The 22438-nt window shown below is 48.3% G+C and overlaps 1 protein-coding gene across 3 annotated transcripts in view; it reads left to right on the forward strand.

Moving 5' to 3' along the window:
- Positions 1-22438, forward strand: part of LOC138491270 (tumor necrosis factor receptor superfamily member 10B-like) — a 114358-nt gene that overhangs the window by 46628 nt on the left and 45292 nt on the right. For all 3 annotated transcript variants that reach the window (XM_069617689.1, XM_069617687.1, XM_069617688.1), the window contains exons 3-4: positions 12511-12642; positions 18135-18249. In XM_069617689.1, the coding sequence (XP_069473790.1) occupies positions 12511-12642; positions 18135-18249 (247 nt within the window). The remainder of the gene's footprint in view (positions 1-12510; positions 12643-18134; positions 18250-22438) is intronic.

Consider the following 22438-nt stretch of genomic DNA (forward strand, 5'->3'; position numbering starts at 1 on the left):
ATGTTAGCATAGCGGTCATTTTAATTTTTATGTAAAAAGTGCTATGATGTGGCGCTTGGCAGCAACCAGGCGCACGCGGGGAATGGCCGCCGAGAGGCCATCTTATTTGCACAAGTGTACCCCACCCCCCCCACCCCCCTGTTTTTTTTTTTTTTTTTTTTTTTTTTTGTGGCTTTCGGTGGCGGCATTCGCAGAAAACAGGGTGTCTTTGTTCCCGATTGATTCCACATTTGCATGGACGTGCGGGGGAAGATTGTCGTTAAGTTGTTTAATCAGTGAGAGCACCATGTAAGCTGTGGAGAGCCACGCTGGCCGTGGGGACGCCGCATAAAGGAGGGCAGTGGGCCATTAAAGCAGGCGGTAGCCGGAAAGTTGGGATGGTGCTGCAGGCACTGGCCGGGAGCCATAGGGGATGTTCCCAGCTGAAACGGCGCGCTGGGCTGCGAATGCTTAATTAGGAAGGCAGATGCGCACGTTCCCAGCACGTTGTGAGTTTGTGTTTTGTGAGCAGGAGGGTCCATCGGAGCAATGCACCGGTGCGGGCCTTTTGTAGGGAGGGGCGGATGCGGGGACGTTTTTTCCATTAGGCAAGCTGAGTTTTAAAACAACGGGGGCGAGGCAGTGAACTTTTCACCGTAGTAAGAGCAAATTTAAAGTACGACGATCTGTCTGCTTCCGTCAGCGCATCAATCATCAGGCAGGGACACGTGTGGAATGAAAGGAATTTATAACGAGCGTATGCACAAGTATGTGCGGATTGGTGCGCGGGCAAGGTTTATTACCAAGCAGCAGGCACACCAGTGTAAAAGAAGTATGATTAGTTTCACCACGGGTACGGTGTATTTTTCCATGGCTTTTCAGATAATGTAAGACGGAACGTATAACGTACTTACACATGAGTGCGTACTGAGTGGGGGCAAAATGCAAGGTTCATGGGGAAGGAACTGTTTGTTTCATATTATCTTGATAAAGAAGAGGAAATTAATAACTTGTGTCAGAAGTTTTCCGTGTTATTCCAAGAAAGGAATTTATAACGCGCATATACACAAATGTTGACCGGCTTGAGCATAGTTCGGGGATGGCAGACGTGAGGGGATTCATGCACACAGCAATACAATATTAGACCTGCACGGTGAGATGTTAGGAGGACATCTTTTTCACCCCCCCCTTTGGGGCGGCCGTGGGGTACTGTGCCAAGGTGCATACAATGTACAAGGTATCGGGGGCACGCATATGGCTTAGTCAAAAGGACAATATTAACAAATTATGTCTGTGTTTGCAGATCACAGCAAATATCTTCCAGGTACGGCACCAGAGGTGGTTTGTTAGAACGAAGAAGGAAACGATCTGTGGTAAGGAAAGGGGCCTACTGGGGGCTGGAAGTGGCTAGCAACTGAACAAGGCAGCCAATGGACTGCCACAGGTAATGTGAACAAGGGCAGGAGGGACAACTGGCATGAGGGAAGGGCCACGGCACTGGCATTAAACAGGGGTAGCAATAACATGGGACTCCAGAAGGAGTAGCGGAAAGGGTTTTAAAGAGACAAAACTGGTCAACAGTATATTAATCGACAAAATCTGGTTGCGCTATTTTATTTGCTTTCTTACCCAGGGACAACAGACAACATGTCCAGCCAGGGATCACCAAGTTTGTTCGACAGTGGGGAGGGCACTTCCGACAGTGGAAGGTCCTATGAGAGCCAGGAGGAGGCTCAGATGGTGGCATGGTTCCAGGAAAGGGTCCGAAATAAAGGTGCGGAATGGGCGAAAAGAATGGTGGAGCAGTCTCTGGAAGGATCGGCACCAACGGGATCACCGGACACAGGGGTACCTCCAACGGGGCCAGAGGTAGTGACACCCACTCCCACCAAGAGAAAGCGCGCGCCCAGGAAGCAGAAGGGCAAGGAGCATAACACTGTAGTGAATGCGTCTCCAAATGTATCTATTCCGCTGCCCACAACAGAAATTTCCCCAAGCACAGGTACTGACCAGGCACATGGGGCAGGCCAGGGGATTCAGCCAGCAGCATTGGTAAACACTGGGCCTGTGGGGATGGTAGCGAACACGGGGACAACCCCCCAGAAGGTTGCACAGCCCGAGGTAAGCGGGCAGACCATGGAGTGGGCGAAATTGGAAATGACTAGATTCATGGACCAGATGATGCTCCGGTTAGGACAGGTACCAGTGGCGCCTCAAGTGGGGAACGGGGTGGGTCCACTCGCCGTCTGGGGGCAACCAACAGGGCCGGCTGCAGTCGCAGGGGCACAGGTAGGACTCCCAGGGCAGGTCAGCGGGATAGGGGCACCAGCCAATGGGATACCCCAAGAAGCAGGGGTAATACCACCAGAGGGGCTGCCCGCGGGTTCCCTGGGGTCCAATAGGGTGGCACCACCAGAGGGACTACCAGTGACTTCCTTGGGTGCGGGGACATCCACTGTAAGCGGTGGGGTGCCATTGGTAACAATAGCCCCAGTACTGACAGGGAGAAGTACATTGTCTTGGTACATTCATAAACAGGTAAAGGAACGGATATGGGCGAGGGATTACTTTGACATATTTTCTATGCTGACATCTGAACATGAGGGCCCAGATGTTAATGTATCAAAAGAGGAGGAGAAAGAGGCAAAAACGGTACAGGCCGGAGGAGACCATTGACAACTGGTCTAAAGCCTTCTCCCTGTATGCTACAGTGATGATGGAAAAGTTCCCAGAACAAGGGACTGACCTATGGAATTACAGGGATACCATAGTGGCAGAGCATAAGATATATGGGACGACGGGATGGATAGATTATGATAGGGGTTTCAGGCATAAGATGGAGGATTTGCCCTCAATGTCTTGGGCCCAGAAGGACACAGAGGGTTGGTTCGCATTCATGGGTGGCCAGGAGAGGTCCAGCGAGCCAATCAGAGATACTACCAAGTCCGGGTCGGGTAGGTACAACGAGGACAAGAGGGAAGCTTGGCAGCTCTTTCGGAACAGGCAGAGGGGCAGGGGGAGAGACGGCGGGAGCAGACCGAGGGCACGGTGGAGCGGCAGGGGCACCTCGGGGGCTGACACAGCCAAGGGCACATGCAGGGGTTTTAATGCAGGGTACTGCCGCTTCGGCCGTGAATGTATATTTGCCCATGCCTGTGAAAAATGCAAAGGGTCCCACCCCGCCTCTTCATGCTATCAAGGGTCCAGGGGACCACGGGGCAGGGGCCGAGGTAAGAGCACCCAATGAGGGGAGCTGGGGGAAGGGACCCTCACCCATAAAAATGACAACATTACAACAATGGCTAACGGAATACCCCAAAATTGGCGAAGGAAGGTTGATCTCACAGGGTTTCAAGGAAGGGTTTAGGATCCCTTACGAAGGACCCCTAACTTCACGAGGGGCTAGGAACCTACCTTCAGCAGACAAGCTACCAGGGATTGTGAGCGAAAAACTGGCCAAAGAAAGAGCATTGGGGAGAATAGCGGGTCCATTTTGGGTGGCTCCCCTCCCTAACTTCATTGTGTCCCCATTGGGGGTTGTCCCTAAAAAAGAGGAAGGAAAGTACAGGTTAATTCACCACCTGTCTTACCCTGATGGGGATTCTGTGAATGATTGGCTGGACCCTGATTATTGCTCCGTTACATATGCTTCCTTTGACAAAGCAATGGAGCTACTGGACCAGATGGGGGAAAAGGGCATGGTTGGCAAAGGTCGACATTGAGTCTGCTTTCAGGCTCCTACCAGTCCATCCTGATAGCTTTCATTTGTTGGGATTCAAATGGGAAGGCCAATTTTTCTTTGACAGATGCATGCCAATGGGGTGTGCTGTTTCATGTGCCTTCTTTGAACAATTCAGCTCCTTTTTGGAATGGGCAGCAAAAGAAAAGGAACCAAGGGGGGCAATCATGCATTACCTGGATGATTTTTTGTTTATTGGTAGGGAGGGTACTGAGGACTGCGGTTCGGCATTAGCATCCTTTCAGGTTCTAATGAAAGAATTGGGGATACCCCTAGCCAAAGAGAAAACACAAACCCCAGTCCATGTCCTCACATTTCTAGGCATAGAAATTGATACGTGCAAAGGCACATGCAGGTTACCAACAGAAAAGGTGGAAGGGCTAATGGAGTTGATTTCCAGTATTCTAGCTAAAGAAAAGACAACTTTGGGTCAAGTGCAACAGCTGCTTGGGAAACTCAACTTTGCAGCCAGGGTGGTTCCAGCGGGAAGGGTGTTTGCCAGGAGGTTAGCAAGAGCCACAGCGGGGGTGACTAACAAACACCACCACATCAGGCTGAGCGCCGCACTCAAGGAGGACCTAGTCATGTGGCGGGGGTTTCTGAAGGGCTTCAACGGGGTAAGCCTTTGGCGGGACGCATGGGTTACCAGCAGTGAGTTGCAAATGTACTCAGACACCTCGGGAAAGGAAGGGTTTGGTGTGATCTTGGGCTCGCACTGGTGTGCGCAGAGGTGGCCAACACAATGGAGAAAGAAAGGGAGGTTGGGGAACATTATGGCGCTAGAGCTGTTCCCAATCATGATAGCCCTCCTGTTGTGGCCAGGTGAGTTGTGCAACAGGAGGGTCCGCTTTTGGTCGGACAACAAAGCAGTGGTCCAGGCCATCAACTTACAGTCCGCTTCATGCCCGGTGGTTCTGGGGCTGCTAAGGAAACTTGTGGAAGTATGCTTGTACCAGAATATTGAATTTAGGGCGAGACATGTACCAGGAATTGTGAATGTGGCTGCTGACGCTCTTTCTCGTTTTCAGTGGGAGAGATTCCGGAAGGCCCACCCAGAGGCACAACAGAGGGGCACAGAGTTCATGCAGGAGTGGTGGCACCTGATGTCGTGGACCCGACGCTCTGGAAACTTGGGGAGCAGTCGCTCTCACCAGGAGTGCGGTCCAGGTATCAGAAAGGCTACAGTAAGTTTGTAAGGGTGATTCAGGAAGAGGGACATACAAACTTGGGTCTTACAGCACAGGTAGAGCGGTTCGTGCTGTGGGCACACAACCAGGGACAGAGCAGGAGCTGGGTCACAAGCCATTTAGCCGCTGTAGCATTCCATTCCAAACTGAAAGGAGAAGGCGACCCAACTAAGGAATTCTCAATAAGGGCAGCAGTCAAAGGTTGGGGGAAACTAGAAGGGTGCAGGAAGGATGTACGTAAGCCCATTAACTTTGAAGTGCTGGGGAAGTTACTTAGGGAACTGGAAGGGGTATGCATAGACAGTTTTGAGCTCGGGCTCTTCAGGGCGGCATTTGCATTGGCATTTTTTGGGGCCCTCCGGGTGAGTGAATTGGTGGCAACAGGGAAGGCTAATGACTCTGGGCGGGCACTGGCTCCGGGGGATGTCACATTCACAGAGGATGGCCTCATGTTGAAGGTCAGGAGATCAAAGACCGATCAGGCCGGGAACGGCGCCTCAATCAAATTGCGAAGGGCAGCGGAACAGTCCAGCTGCCCCACTTGGCTACTGTCCCACTACATGACAATGAGGCCGGCCGGTGGGAAGTACCTCTTAATACACAGGGACGGGTCTCCACTGACGATGTTCCAATTCCGGAAGGTACTGGCCATGGCTTTTAAAAAAGCAGGGTATCATGGGCAAGGATGGTCCACGCACGGCTTCCGGATAGGGGCAGCAACTACAGCATTTCAAGCTGGGATGCACGGCGCAGCGATCCAGAGGTTGGGTAGATGGCAATCCAACAGGTATAAACTGTACATTCGCCCAGGTGGGCAAGACAACCCAGCCCCTTCAGTGGAATAGGTCAGGTCCCAAGGGGACAACAGAAGGGGGGGTGGGTGGGTCTGGGGTGTAGGAAGGGTAAATGGTTGTAACAACTATGCAATTTTTGATTTATTGCAGCTGGGAGTACCATCTGGATTATTGGCCACTCGTTTATCAGCAGAGCGGAGAAATGCGCCCGCACGAAGCCGGTTCGGGGGGCCAATTTGGGTTTTCGGGACACCGAGCTGGTGTGGCTAGGCACCCCGGGCATGCGTTGGCACGCACTTCTCCCCGCGCTGCGCAGGCAGATCACCAAGAGGGCCCCCCCAAGGTTGTTGGTGGTGCACCTTGGGGGGAATGACCTTGCAGACTTGGGAAGGGGCAGATTATTGAGAGTAATGCAGGAGGGCATTAGGATCTTGGCAAGAATGCTGCCTGCAACGGAGATAGCTTGGTCTGAGCTGATCCCAAGGAAAGTATGGCGGGGAGCAGAGTCCAACGCTGCAATGGAAAGGTCTAGGAGGAGGGTGAACAAGAACATGGAGCGCTTCATGAAGCAGGAAGGGCTGGTTTTTGTCAGACACCTGGAATTATGTGAAGGGAAACCAATAGATTTTGCAGCAGATGGAGTGCATCTTTCAGAGCACGGGATGGGCCATTTCAATTTAGGACTATGGGGACTGATGGCAAGAACTGGGTGTAAATAGGGATTGGTGAGGATTAGCAGGAAGAGGAATTTGGTGTGGGGGCATTTGGGGTCGCGGGGGGGCCACCCCAAAGCGTGGCAGTTACGAGGGCGGTCCTAGAAAAGGAGGCACGCTGCGGTCTGGTCCGTGAGCTACAACCACTAGCTGCTTCAGGCAGGATGGGGTGACACGGGCGCTGATTTCACCAGGGACGGTTGGGACTCCTCAACAACCGATGTAGTGGCCTTATTCGCTCCATACTCTCTGGAGGAATGACTGAACTGGCAGTGGAATCCAGGGCGGGCCGTTCTCGCAAGAACGGATTGGTGTGAGATGGCTCACAGGCTTTTGGACAAGGGATTTTTGTAAGGCGGGATTGGTGGAGCCACCCGGCTAAGGACCATGGTTTGTGCCAGGCAGTCATAAGACCTGAGCAGGGATGGGGGGGGCCGCCCTCATAAGATGACTCCAAATTATGCGACCAGATGTTTTTTCCAAATAAAATGTTATATATGTTTCCAACTTTCAGAATGTTTCTGACTCCATCATTGGGGCAGGCAAGCGGGAGATGTTATGATTTTACCAATATGTTGTAAGGGGCCAAGGAGTAGGGGTTAGCCCCGCTATGTGCAGAGTGATCTCTGTTTGGTCTGCTTTGCCTAGACCTCGCTTTTGGCCAGATGGTAGAGGAGCAGGCTGACTGGAGTTGAGACAGCCGACACCACGGCAAGGAGCCATGAGCTGCAACACGCCCTGCAATCTGCACCCAGTATGGACCACCAACTTCTGATGCCTGTGTGCACAGTGGGTGCTTTAGCGCTAGGAGAACAGGTTGCTTTTAATAGCGTGTGGTCTGGAGCCGCCTGCTTGTTCAGTATACAAGGTTGGGGAGGAAGGATGCGTTATGTGTTTGGGGCGGGAGGCACCTATCCGAGACACAGGGTGGGAAACGAGGTGGATGGACTCGAGAGGGCACACAGACGCTGTCCAGAGAGGGAGATGTGATGATAGAGTTGGTTTTCTGGTGATTGGGGCCCAGAGCCCTTGCCTGCCGAGGGTCTGTGTAACTGACACCTCTGTAAAGTGTGTTTGGGTGCTGCCCGCTGCTGTCCTTTGGCATGTGCTCCATATCAGCTGCCCACCGAGCCTCCTCCTGCCGGACCTTCTGATTGATGAGCCAGAGTCCCCCAGCTCCTCCTTTGCTCGTTGCCTGCCTCTTTCGTGGAGAACTAGAGGGGAAAGGTTTGGCGGCAGCGAGCGCAGGTATGCCCCACCGTACAGCTTCCATTTTCCCGGATTAAGAGCGGGAACATCACTGGAATAAAGCTACCGGCCAGTAAGTAATTGCGCGCGGCTGTTTCTTAAGGCAACAGTGCAGCTTCCGCACACCACTGCCGGGCACTAGAGATGGGGCGATCAGCAGTCGCAGCAAGGATCAGAGTACTGCGTGTCTGGTGCTGCCGAGGTGACCACCAGGCTAAAGTGTGTTATCAGAACACCGGGGCTCCTCCCGACACCAGGTGTGTTATCCGGGAACCGAAGGTGCACATTGGTTTGCAGTTGGAAACGGCACCGTAGAATACATGGAACGATGGACGAGCTGGTTAATGCGCCCACTGCGGCGATCTATGAACGACCTACGGAAGGACTTACTTTGTTTGACATGTTGGGATCTTAGCGGATGACACTCGGCATCTACCTGTCGAGGTATCTAAAAAGAGAGTGTAATTGAGATGAGGAACTGTAAACTCAGCAATCAAACAGCACCGTACAATAGGCTACATGGACAATATACTACTTGATGATTAGTCTTACTGTATTAACATATGTAACTGTGGGTGATATGTCTCTCACCTGGGCGTGGTAATGTGTGAAACTAGGGCACAGGGTGCACCATCATGCATACATGTCAACATTATCCATTCAATTTGGGAGATGCTAGTCCAATCCCGGTTTTAACTTTGCATTCTGGGACTTGTATTCAGGGACGTCATTTGGGGGTCGCCAGAGGTCGCAACTGCGACCTCTGAGGTCTCCCTTGCGACCTCTGTGGTCTCCCTTGCGACCTCTGTAAAAAAAAAAAAAAAAAAATCCCTTCTTCCGTTTTTTGTAATGCAAGGTCCTGGAGTGGCTGGCTCTCATGTTCAGGCCCTTTAAAAAATAAATAAATAAGAAAAATAAGAACAGGAGTGCCACAAGTCAGCACTGACCCGAAATAAGAAAGAATAGGAAACCAAATAATGTGTCTTTCTGGAATTCTGTACAATAATTGCTGGACTCATTAAAGGTTTATTTCAGGCACACTTCAGGGGGGTGAGTCACTGATTTAGTCTGTTCTTAAACGCCTCAACTCAGCCTTTCCTCCTTCTGAGGTCGATAAATGAGTACCATGACAGGTCGGGTGATATTGGGTGTATATTATTTTCTATATAAAGCGCGTAAGTGCTATATAATAACATATCATGGTCATGGACGTCTGCTTGCATTCACAGCAATTTGGTAATCTGGGCCTATACACACTGATCTTAACGCTACATATGGCGATCCATTCTTGCATGAAATGTACATCACATTATAGTTATATCGTAACCATATTTTTCGTAGTGTGCAATGCTGTGATGTCACTTCCTGTTTTGGCAACGGGTGAAAGGTCGTGTTCCATCGCTTCCCACGATATCACTTCGGGGTGGGGTCAAATGACATCACTGCCTGTGATGTCATCAGGGGGTCAAGGGTTGTGTGATGTCACTTCCGCTACCCCTGGCATTTTGGTGAAATGACGTCCCTGCTTGTATTGCTGACTTTATAATGGCAAAATCCAAGACTACAAGCCCAGCATGCAAAGTGCAATCCAGTATTAGACTAGCATCTCCAGAATGGAATGTATAACGTCGACATGTATAGTGATGTGCTACGATGTCACTCCCAGTAAACGCGGACATCCTGTGTGAAGGTTCGTGGCACAATTTCTGAAGGCAGAAGAGAAGAGCGTTTAGATTTTCCGGCCGTCGCCTGGCTGCATAATGGTGCCAACGAATGCTGGAAAACTCCACCACCGTGGCGTTGTCGCCTGCACAATGGACAAGAGCAATCCAATTGCTCTCCCAATAAAGCTTTATTTTCCTGAATCTGGATGTGTTATTCCTGCGGCACATGGAGGCTCCTGCCGCAGCACACCCCCACCTCCCAGCGTTCACTCCTGGCTGTCTGGTGGTGGCACTCTGTCTAAAGAGGTATCGCGTTCCGCAAAGGACTCAAAACATGGCTGTTCACCCAAGACCTCCCCTAACTCAGGTGGTCTCCTGGCAGGTAGCCAGCAGCTGTTAGTCATGGAATCCTGTATGTATCCTCTGTATCCCAGCTCGTACGCTCTTGACTCACTGGCTGCCTGTAACCTTTGTAAAGACTGTAACCAATGTAACAAACCTCTGTGTCACATGACCTGTAACTGAGGAAAGCTAATGATGCAATCTGTAACCTGCTACCTATCTTGCCTTCATTTTCAATGACTGTAACTTGTGTAGTTGTAAGCACCTACTGTAACCGAATTCTTATGAAAAAGCGCCTAGATGCCTCGGGGTTATGTGCGCTCTATAAATGACTGACTAAATAAAATAAAGTACCCGTGCTCTTATGCAGCATTTATTTTAAAAAAAAAAACACCCGCTATCCTTGTTGCTGAGAATCATTTTAAGCACCCCTTTTTTCCGGTAACACCATAAAATCATCCTTATGCTTGAAAAGGGAGCTCGTCTCCAAGAGTCTTTCTCGCTTCTTATAAAGGTTTGATCTTCGGATCAGGCATACCGAGTTCTTCTAGGTTTCCTTACATTCTCAATTTGAATTGTACATAAGTGCAGGAAGCCAAGCTCCCTAATGCAACATGAGTGACCCGGAAAGGCCGAGCTGGCTGCTGGCTGATGTCTCGCCTCGCGCGACACAGCCAGGCATCCCTGTATACTGCCATGCATCTCTGGAGCAGAGCAGTCATTGGTTTGCACGAGCATCTTGCGAATATCGCGTGCAAGTATGCATGCATCACTAACAAGCTGTTTTCATAGGAACACACTGACCCACCCCAGACTGCTTATCATTGCAAAGTTACCAATGTGCTGCGGGTATATACAGAATGAGCGGCTTGGGCATGCCAATGTCTCTGGCCCAGTGAGCCCCGACTTGGCTGTGGTTGGCGCTGATGGCAGTGCTAATAATGGCTCCATGTTCGGCTTCTCATTGGGCATCTCCGGGTTGTACTTGAGGATTTTCAGTGAACAAGTTAGAGGTGAGTTCCTCTTTCCTTGCTATTGTGGTGATCTTACTGTGTTAACAAATGGAAACGGAGTTGCATGGATATAAAACATATGCTTGTTCGTTATAAAAAAACATTGTGGTATGATTAGTTCTTGTGTTTCTAGACTGACCTGTCGATTTCCCTTCGCATGTCACCTGTGCCCATGTCTTTGCCTGTGTGTACGTGCACCTTTGTGTTTGTTATTGCAATGGCTTCCTCCCTTGCTCGATTTCCCCTTCTCATTCTGTTTCACACCTGCACCCCTGATCACATCCTCCTTGCACCCTGGTGCCTATAAATGCAAAATGCAAATAACCTGCACTCTGGAGGGGGGCATAAATAGCATGAATGCTAGAACAATTTGGGCATCAAATTCATTTTAATGGCCTTGATTCTGCCGGTGAGGGAGAGCACGGAGTAGGTCCCACGAGGCCATATCACGTCAGATCTTTTCTAGTACCGATGTGTAATTTCATTCGGCGAGCATTTGACGAGACGGGTGATCCACCCTCCCCGCCACCCCTCAGATATTTCATAGTTTAAAGCTGAAGTTTAAATGGGGTCAAGCCCCCCGGCCCCTGGATCCCAGGGAATGTCGAGGTGTAGAGGCATAACCTCCGACTTGTCCCAGTTGCCGCTGTAACCGGCCACAAGTCTGTATTTGCGCAGTATATCTGAGTTGCGTGGAAGGGATCTAGTACAGTGACTAGTATATAGCAATGTATCATAAATCGATATTATATGCTCCTCGGGCCCCTTAACTATGCCAGACCATCCAACGTCTTTTTTTCAGCTTGGCGGCTAGCGGTTCAATCGCCAGGGCGTACAACAGTGGTGAGAGTGGGCAGTCCTGTCTAGTCCCTGTGTGCAGGTGGAAAGGGTCAGATGTAATCACTGAGGCACAGGGCGTCCCATGAAGGAGCTGCACCATTAGCTGCAACTAAGCAGTGGAATTCCCTCCTGCCTGCACTTGGAGCAGAAGGTTGCTTCTCAGCCTTCCGCAAAACCCCTTAAAACTTGGCTGGTCAATTAATCTGCCTATGTCGACCAGGCTGTAATCTGTTTGCTATTTCACGAATGCTGTTTGCCTCAATTTAGGGCCCTTTGTAGTTTTAAGCCTTCCCCGCCTTCGGGCCCCACGTAACTGGTTTCACAGCGCCCCGATGCCTGAGGGTTTGTGTGCGCTTTACAAATGAAATAAATAAACCCCAGTAAACGCCAAAACTATTGGCATTGACAATGCTTGTTTCTCTTTGTGCTTAAGACAAACGGGAGCAGGACTCTACCAATCTGAGCTGATCCTGCACCCTCAAAGCACCAGAGCGCCGCCCGCCGCCCCGGTTCACCAGCGCCAAGAAACAGCCCTGTCCAGGATAAACCGAGGACGACATTCCCCAGAACTGTCGCCCCCCACCTGTCCCATGGATATACATGGCAGTCCACCTATATGGCCTGTCCCTCGCTCCTGAGTGATACCCAGTGCTTCAGTCTCCAACACCCACCGTCTTTCCCTCCCGCATTGGCCATGCACCTGCTCTTCAGTCTACAGCTATGATGGTCCTCCCCCGTTTCTGAACATAGAGGGCGTCACGCCAATGCTCCACTGGTACCTTCCGTGTGCCGGGTCTCTAAATGTGGCTCGAGTGCCCTGCACTCTTCATGGCTCAACTGTCCTGCAGCATCCAGCTTTCTCAACCCCTCCCATCTGTAAAGGGAGCCGGGGGCTGTACTCTACTGTACTCCAAGTGACACACTTGGGCTTTTCCCCATCCTCCTTCCTCCTTTTGATCTCACTTATCTTTCATTTTCTTGTTCACCACAGGTACTCACCAGGCAGAAGACTGTGCACGTGCAGGCTCCAGGAGGTCCTGTTTACCTTGCATCGATGGAAGAACTTACATTGAATACCCCAACGACCTGAACTACTGCCTGCCCTGTTGGAGGTGTAGAGCAGGTACGCTGTACATCCATCACACGGGGGCATGGTGGCCGCCACACGCAGATCAGCCCTGGGGAGTTAAACTGACGTGAGATCATTCTTACAAACCCGTACACACTAAGGCAGGGATCTGCAACCTGTGGTTCTCCAGATCTATTGGACTACAACTTCCATGATCCCTCACCATTCAAAAGTCTGTTAGGGCTGTAGATTTTGTTGTAGTCTTAAACATCTAGAGAGCCAAAGGATGCAGGCCCCTGCCCAAGGTTGCCTTTTCAAGTGCATAATATACCCGAGGTAGCTAAATCGCCAGCCGTTTTACACTACAACTCCCATCAACCCTAGCCAGCATAGTCCATGAAAAGGCATCATGGAAGTTGCACACAAAACCTCTGGAGGGTGACAGATTGACAACCCCTGCCATGCAGTAGAAGGCTAGCAGGCTGCTCCCATAAAACCTGTCTTAGAACAGTAGCACTGTGTGTAACGAACAGGCTTTTATAGACTTCCTGCCCCCCCCCCCCCACACTCAAATGTGGGCAAGCAAATGCAGTCTGGTTGAGGGATAGCACAAATGGTTTATTTAGAACACAGGCAAAAGGGCTGATTACACGATGTAAAACCCCCACATACATATGAAAAGGTTCTACAAGTGCACAAGCAGGCCAATAGGGTAGCTTTGTTGCCTTTAAAACGTGGGATACAATGCTTTGCTATTAAACGATGTGCCCAAGATCACACGCTTTGGCTAAGTGTTGAAACACACATTTGAGCCGAGTCTGCAATGTGGGCACTTGGCCACAAATCTTCCTAGCTCTAGTGGGTAGAAATATGTGTTGGTTTGAATTTCAAGAGCTACAAGATTCCGTGGTGAGCCAGTGATCGGCCATCTGTCTGACTGCCGCTCATTGCAGTTCGCAGCATCAGTGTGACTCTCCGATATCTGGGTCTAATTAGCCTTTTTAGAGATCGGCATCTTCTGTTTTTATGGAGAAAGCACACATGGTGGTATTTTGAAAATGTACAGTCCAATGTCTCGAGAGGATAGCTCGGGGGCAACGTGCTCGCCTTGGAAGCAAGACACAGAGCAACACAGATTCGATCCCCGGGTCCGCGCTTAGAAACCTCTGGGTACTAAGCGCGTTATAAATAACCTATCATTTCATGATGTGGCTAGATAGCATTTGAGTGAGCCAATCTGGCTCATGTAAATCAAGTGAGCAGGTCCAGCTATTGAGGGCCTTTCTCCAGATTGCCGAGGTGGCTTGAAGCAACAGATGGTAACAGATCATTTCAAAGGCGGGGTGGCGTGCTGTGAGTTGCTTGCATGGTACCTAACCAGTAAAAGGCAAGGCAGAAAGATAACCAGAAACCATAGAACCTGGACTTGCAAACCGCGCATATGCAAGGGTGTTGCCTGGAAGCTCTGTACCAATGGGTCTGTTGCCTCTAGCCAAATAGGCTTCCAACTTGCTCATCAGCAGCAAACTGTGACAATGTGTTGCCAATTGGACACTGTATGATATTAAAGCTACCATCCCTGAATTTCTTTCACTTCTCGCCTACCACTGCTAACCTGGACATTTTGCAGCAACTCCAGAAACGTAATGGCAACTACTGTACATAGTCTAGAGACCTCAAATGCTATCGTTTTGTGTGTGTGTGTGTTTTAATGTTTTGTTTTGTTAAATAGTATTTATTTATTAAAACGGTCACCACAAAGGCATCATAGCGCTATGAACAGCACCGAAGAGCAAGAAGGGGGAGGTTAACTAAAAGGGGTACGTTTTCAGAGATCGGCTGAACATGAGGTGTTCCTTGATGGCTCGGAGTGAAAAAGGAATGGAGTTCCAAAGGCCGCCGCAACTGAATGTGAGCGGCCCTGAAGCGAGGTACACCGATCCGACCGCCATCCGAGGAACTCAGTGCCAGGGCAGGAACATAGGGTCGGAATTTTGTCTGTACATTTTTCCACCCATCGCCCATAAAAGGCACGGTGGACCAGGCAGAGTGATTTCAATTGCACCCGTTTCCCCACTGGGAGCCAGTGAAGTTGACGAAGCACTGGAGAGATATGAGCACGTCTGAGTGTGGAGGTGGCCACTTGCAATGCTGACTTCTGCAGCACCTGCAGGCACTGTAAAAGATAAGCAGGCTGAGCTAATGGTATGGCGTTACAGTAGTCCATTGTCCACGATAGAATAAGGGAGGATAACACTGGAGCACGGAATTGGGAAGGAAGCTAAGGTATGATTTTACGCAGGGTCTTTAGCTGAAAGTATCCTTTCTGGCAAATGGCACTGACCTGGAGGTCGGCAGATAAGGACAACAATATTTTAAGGGCAGCGTCTTTTACAGAAGGAACTGGAATAGGCGAGGGACCAAGGCTGGAAGGCCAGAATTGCGGCACCCCAAATACTGCAGCAGAGGGAGGACCCAGAACCCCAGTTTTCTCCCCATTGAGTTTACGCCAGTTGGCAGGCATCCGTTTTCCCCACGGCTTCCAGGCAGCATCGAAATCTGGTAGCAGTGTCCTGTGCAGACAGATCTAGGCGCACCATGATTTGGGTGTCGTCAGCGTATGAGTACAAATTGAAGCCGTGGGAGAATGAGCTTAATAAGCGGTTGGATGCAGGCATTAAACAAAACTCAGGAGCGAGCGGAACTCTGAGGGACAGCACAGGAAAGCGAGGTAGGAGGAGAAAGGAAAGGAGGCAGAGAAAGAGCTTGGGTCCTATCAGAATTGAAAGAAGAGAACCATGCCAGAGAGGCCCGCACTGGCGAGATGATCCAATAAGCCTATGTGGTCAATGGTGTCGAATGCGGCGGAAAGGTCCAGGATAAACAAGGACCCGACCCTGCCGTGATCGTGCAAAGTCAACCACCAAGACCTACCCACTTTCCGTGCCCAAACAGGGTGAAAACTGGATTGGGATGCATGAAAAAGAGTTCAAGAAAGGGCTTAAACGGCCAACCACGGTTTCAAGAAGTTTCATTAAAAAAAGGGAGGAGAGAAATAGGGCAGTAGTTGGCTGGGATAGCGGGGTCAAGTACAGTTTGTTTTTTTTTTTTTTTTGAGGGGGACCACCAGAGAGTGTTTAAGAGGCCGGGATCTGCCCCGGAGAAAGGGAGGTATTAACAGCAGTTGTGATCAGAAAACCGATATCACGCAGGATGTCTTTCACTATGAATAAAGGGATGGGGTCTATACAGGGGATGCAGAATTGAACTTTGAGACCGCCGGCACAACATCGCAAGTAGTAAAAAGAGGAGACGTTGGCCACAGTGAAGTGCAAGAAGAGTTACCACAAGCAACGTCCGGGGCTGGAAGAATTGGCCAGAGGAGCCATGGTTTCTCGAATTTTTGGGGTCTTCTCCACAAAGTAAAGTGAAAGAGAAAAGCAGAAAGATTGAGAGGGCACAACAGATTCAGAAGGAGGGGAGGATAGAGCACCGCCACTTAAACAGCTCCTTGGGTTGGTTAATTGAATTCCCTGCCTGTTTAGAGAAATAAAAATGGCAGCATAATAACGCCAGTTGACTTTATTTTTTTTTTTAATTATTTATTTTCAAGAATACCACAACATAGAAATAATATGTACACAAAATTACATCATAAAGTAATGACAACAAAGCAAACAAAACTATATGCCGCTGAAAAACCCCCTCCCCCCCCAGGAGTCACAAAACAATCAATGAACTGGTCTAATATAATAGCAGAAATTTACCCCAAATCTTGTTAAATAATGTAGTTTTCTTCTCTCTCTGATATAACACTCTCTCCATATCCGCTAGAGAATGCATTTCTGAAATCCATTCCTCAATAGTAATAGGGTTAGACGTTTTCCAATGTCTCAAAATTAGTTTCTTTCCCACCATTGCCCCACGAAAGATCCATTTCTTCTGGGAAGTAGTCAGGTCGTCCAATAAATCCCCACAGCCTAGTACAATGGTCTTAAAATCCATATGAACCGTCTCCTCCAAAATCTTTTCACAGATCTGATCAAACTCGAACCACAAACCTCTCACCCTCGAACATCCCCACAACATATGCTCCAAGGTGCCCTCCTCATGTGAACACGCCCAACATTCCGAGCTGTCACTCATCCCTCTTTTCATCATTCTCTCAGGTGTCCAGTATGTTCTATTCAAAATCTGTATTTGACGCGACCTATCAGCAAGATTCAAAGAACACAATTTCACATTCTCACAAATACTTGTCCAATCCTCCTCAGTAATATCCTCACCAATTCTCCGATTCCAATCCAATCTCAAAGCATCATTAGCCCGATAGTTCGACACAACCAGTCTATAGACATAACTAACCAGGCCACATCCACTCACTCCAGGTATCCATCCAAGCATGTCTATGTTGATTCTCTTTTCCAAGTCCACCTCCCCCACCGCCCTCCTGATCTTCCGATAGTCCGACAAACAAAAAGTAGGAATTTCAAACTTCAACCGAAATTCCCTAGCCGTCATCCAACGTAAACCATTGAACAAATCACTAATCCAATGCACCCCGGCTAGATACCAATCCTGCCAGAACAAAGTTTTCCCTTCAAGCGTAATACATGGATTCATCCAAATTGAAGCACTCGGATCTCTCAAAGCATTGAAACCCAGACACTCACACAAGGCTGCCCAAGAGTTCCGTAAACTCCTAGTTAGCAGGCCTTCCACGCTTGTTCGCGATGGCTTACTGGTCAAAATGGCCCGAGGCGACAAAGGGCCGACATGGCTAGACTCTGCACACATCCAGTCCTCATGTTCCGATTTTAGAAAATCAAAAATATTCCGCGACATAAACGCCAGATGGTATGCCTTAAAATTAGGGACCCCCAGACCACCCTTAGACAAAGGCAATTGCAATTTGCTAATCTTCAGGCGAGGAGGTTTATTATCCCACAAAAATTCCTGCATGAGGCTATCTAACGCACGCCAAAAATGCTTTTCAATATCTAAAGGGATCATACTCGGAACAAAATTCACGCGAGGAGTCGACACCATTTTCAAAGCGTTCACCTTCCCCCCAAAGGGAAAGGTGCAACACATTCCATCTCTTCAAATCTGATTTGAGGTTAGTACACACCATCATCATATTTTCTCTCACAAAATCAGCAACATTAGGCAAAAGCCATACCCCCAAGTACAGTAGTTTTTCAGCACACCACTTGAATCCCAACCGCCAGCTGGTCTGGTGTTTTTGAGGGCAGTTTGACGCTGCAGGGCTAGCAGATGCATAAGGCTTGTTGAAGTAGCTTTTCGTTCTTTTTTTAGTGAATAAACCCCTGGCCATTTGCAGCTTTAGCAGCTAGGCCTTGGTGACCTGAAATGGTGGGAGAGCTCAGGGGTGGCGGGTTCATTAAGAGATAATGGGAGCTAGGAGTCACCCCCCAAGGGCAAAGGGGTGCACCTTAGGCCATTGCAGTGCCAATGCTATGCCGAATGTCCCAGTTGCTTCTGCCATTTCAAGCCTGGACTAACAGCCATCCCTTGCCTCCTAGATGAAGAAGAGGAGAGCCGGTGCAGCACCACCCGCAACACCAAATGTCGCTGTAAGATGGGCACATTCTGCCTTCCGGACAACCCTTGTGAGGTGTGCATTCGCTGCAAGACCAGGTAAGCATGCGTGTGTTTAAGAATTAAACAGACCAATATGTGCTTGTTGTACAAATAAATGGTATCCCTACAAAATTCCCCACCAAAAATATTGCTGTACATATGGTCGTTTGTCTCGCCATAGGTGATTTTTTTTGTGGGGATAATTTGTGGGAGCGGGGGTGTCCCCTGTGCATTTTAAAACAATGTAGTGGTTTCCTCCGCAGGGTCCATGGGTCAATATCGCTGCAAAAATATGGCGATATTTTTATATTGCGATATTTTTGCAGGATATTAACACATGGAACCAAATAAACGGACGTAAACAGACGCCTATGCAAACCAACAGAGCATCTAGCAATAATGTAATCACACACACGCCACCAGAGCTATATAATGTGGTAATTATTATATGCTAATTATTTATATAGCACACATCACAAAACGAATTTTTTACCAAGCTGGTACTCGTGAGGGAAGGATGAAACCTTGTCCGTCCTTGTAGGGTTCAAGGCTGTGACCTGCAAGTTAGACACACATCTTAACACGTGCCGCTTGGCCCCATGAACTGGGTATTAACCCACTAATTTCCCTTATATGTGCATGCACAGCAGCGCAGGCATTTAAGTAGAAGTATTTCTGGGGCTTGTGAGAGAAGCATTGAAGCCTGCAGCAAAGGACTCTTGTGTGGTAGGCGACCTCTGCCCAAGTTGGTGATCCTGAGCTGAAGGCGAGAGCTCCTGAGGCAGGCAGTGTCCCCTAGCACGCGATAAGGGCCCAGCAGCAATGGCTCTCACATTATTGGAGCTTCTGCAGGGAGGGTGGAGCCTCGCAAACGCTTGTCCATGTCTCCGAGCATGCGCACATCAGAGGGAAGATCGAGCGCAGCCTTTACAGTTGCCTAAAGCCTCCATTCCGAGCGTGCTTATTGGCTGGGGAGCCGGAAACGGTGAGAAGATGAAAGGAGAAGCATGGGATACAGGTGCTTACATTGTTTTATTGTGTAAAGAGAAGAGAGCATTGTATTAAAGTGATCATGACACGCTTAAAAGTGTAAGTATTTTATTCAGTCGGAGCCCCCGGAGAATACGCTGCGGCAAACTCCCTCAGCAAACTCGTTCTGGAATCACTATACGCATCTCCATGCGCATGGCGATTCCACAACGTACATTCTACATACATTACTATATTACTCCATAACATCTCCCTCCTTTATACAAAACAGAAAACCGGACAAACTGCAACATAACTGAAAAACAAACTAGGCAGAGAAAATGAAAGAAACTGAAACCAAATAAAGAACATGACAAAAGGTTTGCATTCAATCACAAACATATTGCAAAGAATACGTGGCCTGTATAATGCAGCCAAACTAGTAGTAAAAATAATCATTGTTGAAGTTCTGAATGGTTCTTCGATTTCTCCTAGATAATCTACCCTGAAAGTTTTCACATGACTCATCATAGTCACAGTCATAAGACTCTTTCCTTCCGGCATCAAGTACTGCATAGTCTTTATCTCTTATGGAGTTGGTTTTCATGGAAATGTCCTTGTTTCCTTGGTTTGATGACAACGAACTGAAATCTGCGCTTGTACTCTGTAATTTCACAACATCATCATACGACCATCTTTTGCCGTCCTCCATCACCACTGACTTCCCTTGGCTGCTCTTCACTCTCTGTGGTGACCTAAATCTGGATTCACCTTCACTATTTTTTTTGGTTCTTCGATGCAGACCCACTCACCCTCTTCAATACACTTTTCCTTCACTCTATTCTTATGATCGTAATATGTTTTGTATTTTTCTTGTTTCTCCTTCACCTTTTTCAATATTAAGTCCATATCCACCCTTGTCTCAACTTTGTCCATAAACATCCAAGCGGGTCTGAGCCGATTCGACACTGCTCTACCCCTCCTCATGGTGAACGGTTCAAGATTAGTGGTGGAATGAGGGGTTGACCTATATGCACATAGAGCTTCCATAAGCGCTTCCTTCCAAGGAAGAGAATTTGCAATGGCCAACTGGATCACACTCTTTACAAACGTGTTCATTCTTTCTACAAGGCCATTGGCGATGGGGTGGTATAATGAAGTTGTTATATGATCAATTGCTCTATCCTTAAAGTTTTGAAATTCCAATGATGTAAACTGTGATCCATTATCTGATACTAATTCTCTGGGGTCACCTTCCCTGTTGAACACATCAATTAAAAAAGTACACAATTTTTTCTGTAGTTATGCTCCCCTCCGCTACTCCCCATTCTACCCACTTGGAGGTATAATCAATCAACACGATGATGTAAATCTTCAGAGGCAAGATTTTCATATGGACCCATGACATCGATAGCTAGCTTGGACACTTCTAGGAACCTCCACAGGCTGCAGTGGAGTTTTTCCTATCACCTTAGATTTGTCACTCATGCCGTACAATTTGTGACCATTTCTTGAGCTGCTCTCCACATGCTTGGCCACCAGTATCCACTTCTTAGCCTCCTTTTCATCCGGCTCCTTCCCAGATGTCCTTCATGAGCCAAAGCAGGAAGTTTACCCCTCACTTGTACCGGAGGAACTATGCGATCACCGCTGTAAACATGATTAGAGTCCATAGATAGTCCTTCTTTAATCTGAGCAAACTCTGCAATATCTTCTTCATACCCCACCCAGTCACTGGCTATAGCCTTCCTGATCTGTATCTGTTCTGAATCGGTGTCAGTCAAATGTTTCCATTCCTCCTTGTCAACCCCCGGATTCACAGCGGCAATGATGGCTTCTTCAACAGATTCCACAGATTCCATTCCAATCTCTAGATCAGGCGGTAATCTGGAAAAGCAATCATCTACTTGGTTTTGTGCACCGGGCTTGAAATGGCAGAAGCAACTGGGACATTATACTGCATTATGTCTAGAACCCATCTCCTTATTCTGAGTATCAAGTGAGGTGCTTTAGATTGTAAAACATGTACAAGTGGCTTGTGGTCCGTTCTGAGAATAATAAGTAAACCCCAAATCAAATTTCTAAAATGTTCCAAGATCCACTTGACACCTAGGGCTTATCCTTCTATGGTGGAGTAATTCAACTCTGCTCCTTCAAAACCCTAGATGCGAAGACAATAGTCACCTTGCCTTTCTCCTGTAGTTGTTCCAAGACTCCTCCTAAACTGACCTTACTAGCATCCACTGAATGTATGGTTTTAGCCTTGCAATCAAACATTCCAAGAGTTGGTGCTTTATTGATGGCCATTTTTATTTGACTAAACTCTTCTTTGCATTCTTTTGACCACACAAATTTTGTTGACTTCTTCATAAAATGCCTCATGTTTCTGGTTCTATCAGAATATCCATCCACAAATTTAGAATAGTATTCTGTCATCCCTAGAAAGCTCCTCAATTGGTCCTTATTTTCTGGTTCGGAAATTTTCAAAATGGGATTTATCAATTCCTCTTTAGGGCTAATCCCTTTGGCATCAGTGGAATGACCAAGGTATGATACCCTGTCGCATTTAATCTTACATTTCTCCAGCTTTTAAGGTCATGCCACTTTTCTGAATAACTTGCAAAACCCCCCTTAATTTAGCATCGTGCTCCTCCTCCGTGTTTGCAGATTATAAGAATGTCATATTTAAAACATTGTACTCCCTCCAGCCCTCCAAACAAATGAGACATTAGTCTTTTAAATGCCGCAGCCGCGGAGGCCAAGCCAAAAGGGATCCTTTTGAACTTAAATGCTCCCAGAGGGGTGACAAATGAAGTGAGACTTCTTGATGTTTCTTCTAGAGCAATCTGATGATAAGCTGAGTCTAAGTCCAGGGTACTAAAGAACTTGGCCGGCTTCATTGTAGTCAACAATTCACTGATGTTAGGGAGAGGATGTCTATCTATCCATATATTCTTATTCAGGTCTCGCAAGTCCACACACATCTTCAAGGAGCCATCAGGTTTTTTCACCAAAACTATCGTGGGCGAGCCACTCTGAGCTCTCAATGGGCTATATTATGTCCTGCTTACACAGCCGTAACAGTTCATTCTTCAATGCCTCTTTTGCACCAATCGGAATGCCCCTAACTTTGTGAACTATGGGCACCGCCCCATGTTTGAGAACTGTCTTGTGTTGGAATCCCTCCAACAACCCAATTTCTTCTCTGAATACTCTTGAAAATTGTTTAGTTAACGTAGCCTTTATATCGTTCTCATCGTTAAACACACTCAGAATT

The sequence above is a fragment of the Ambystoma mexicanum genome, chromosome 10 (genome assembly GCF_040938575.1).
Source record: "Ambystoma mexicanum isolate Mex_15411 chromosome 10, UKY_AmexF1_1, whole genome shotgun sequence".
Lineage (NCBI taxonomy): Eukaryota > Metazoa > Chordata > Amphibia > Caudata > Ambystomatidae > Ambystoma > Ambystoma mexicanum.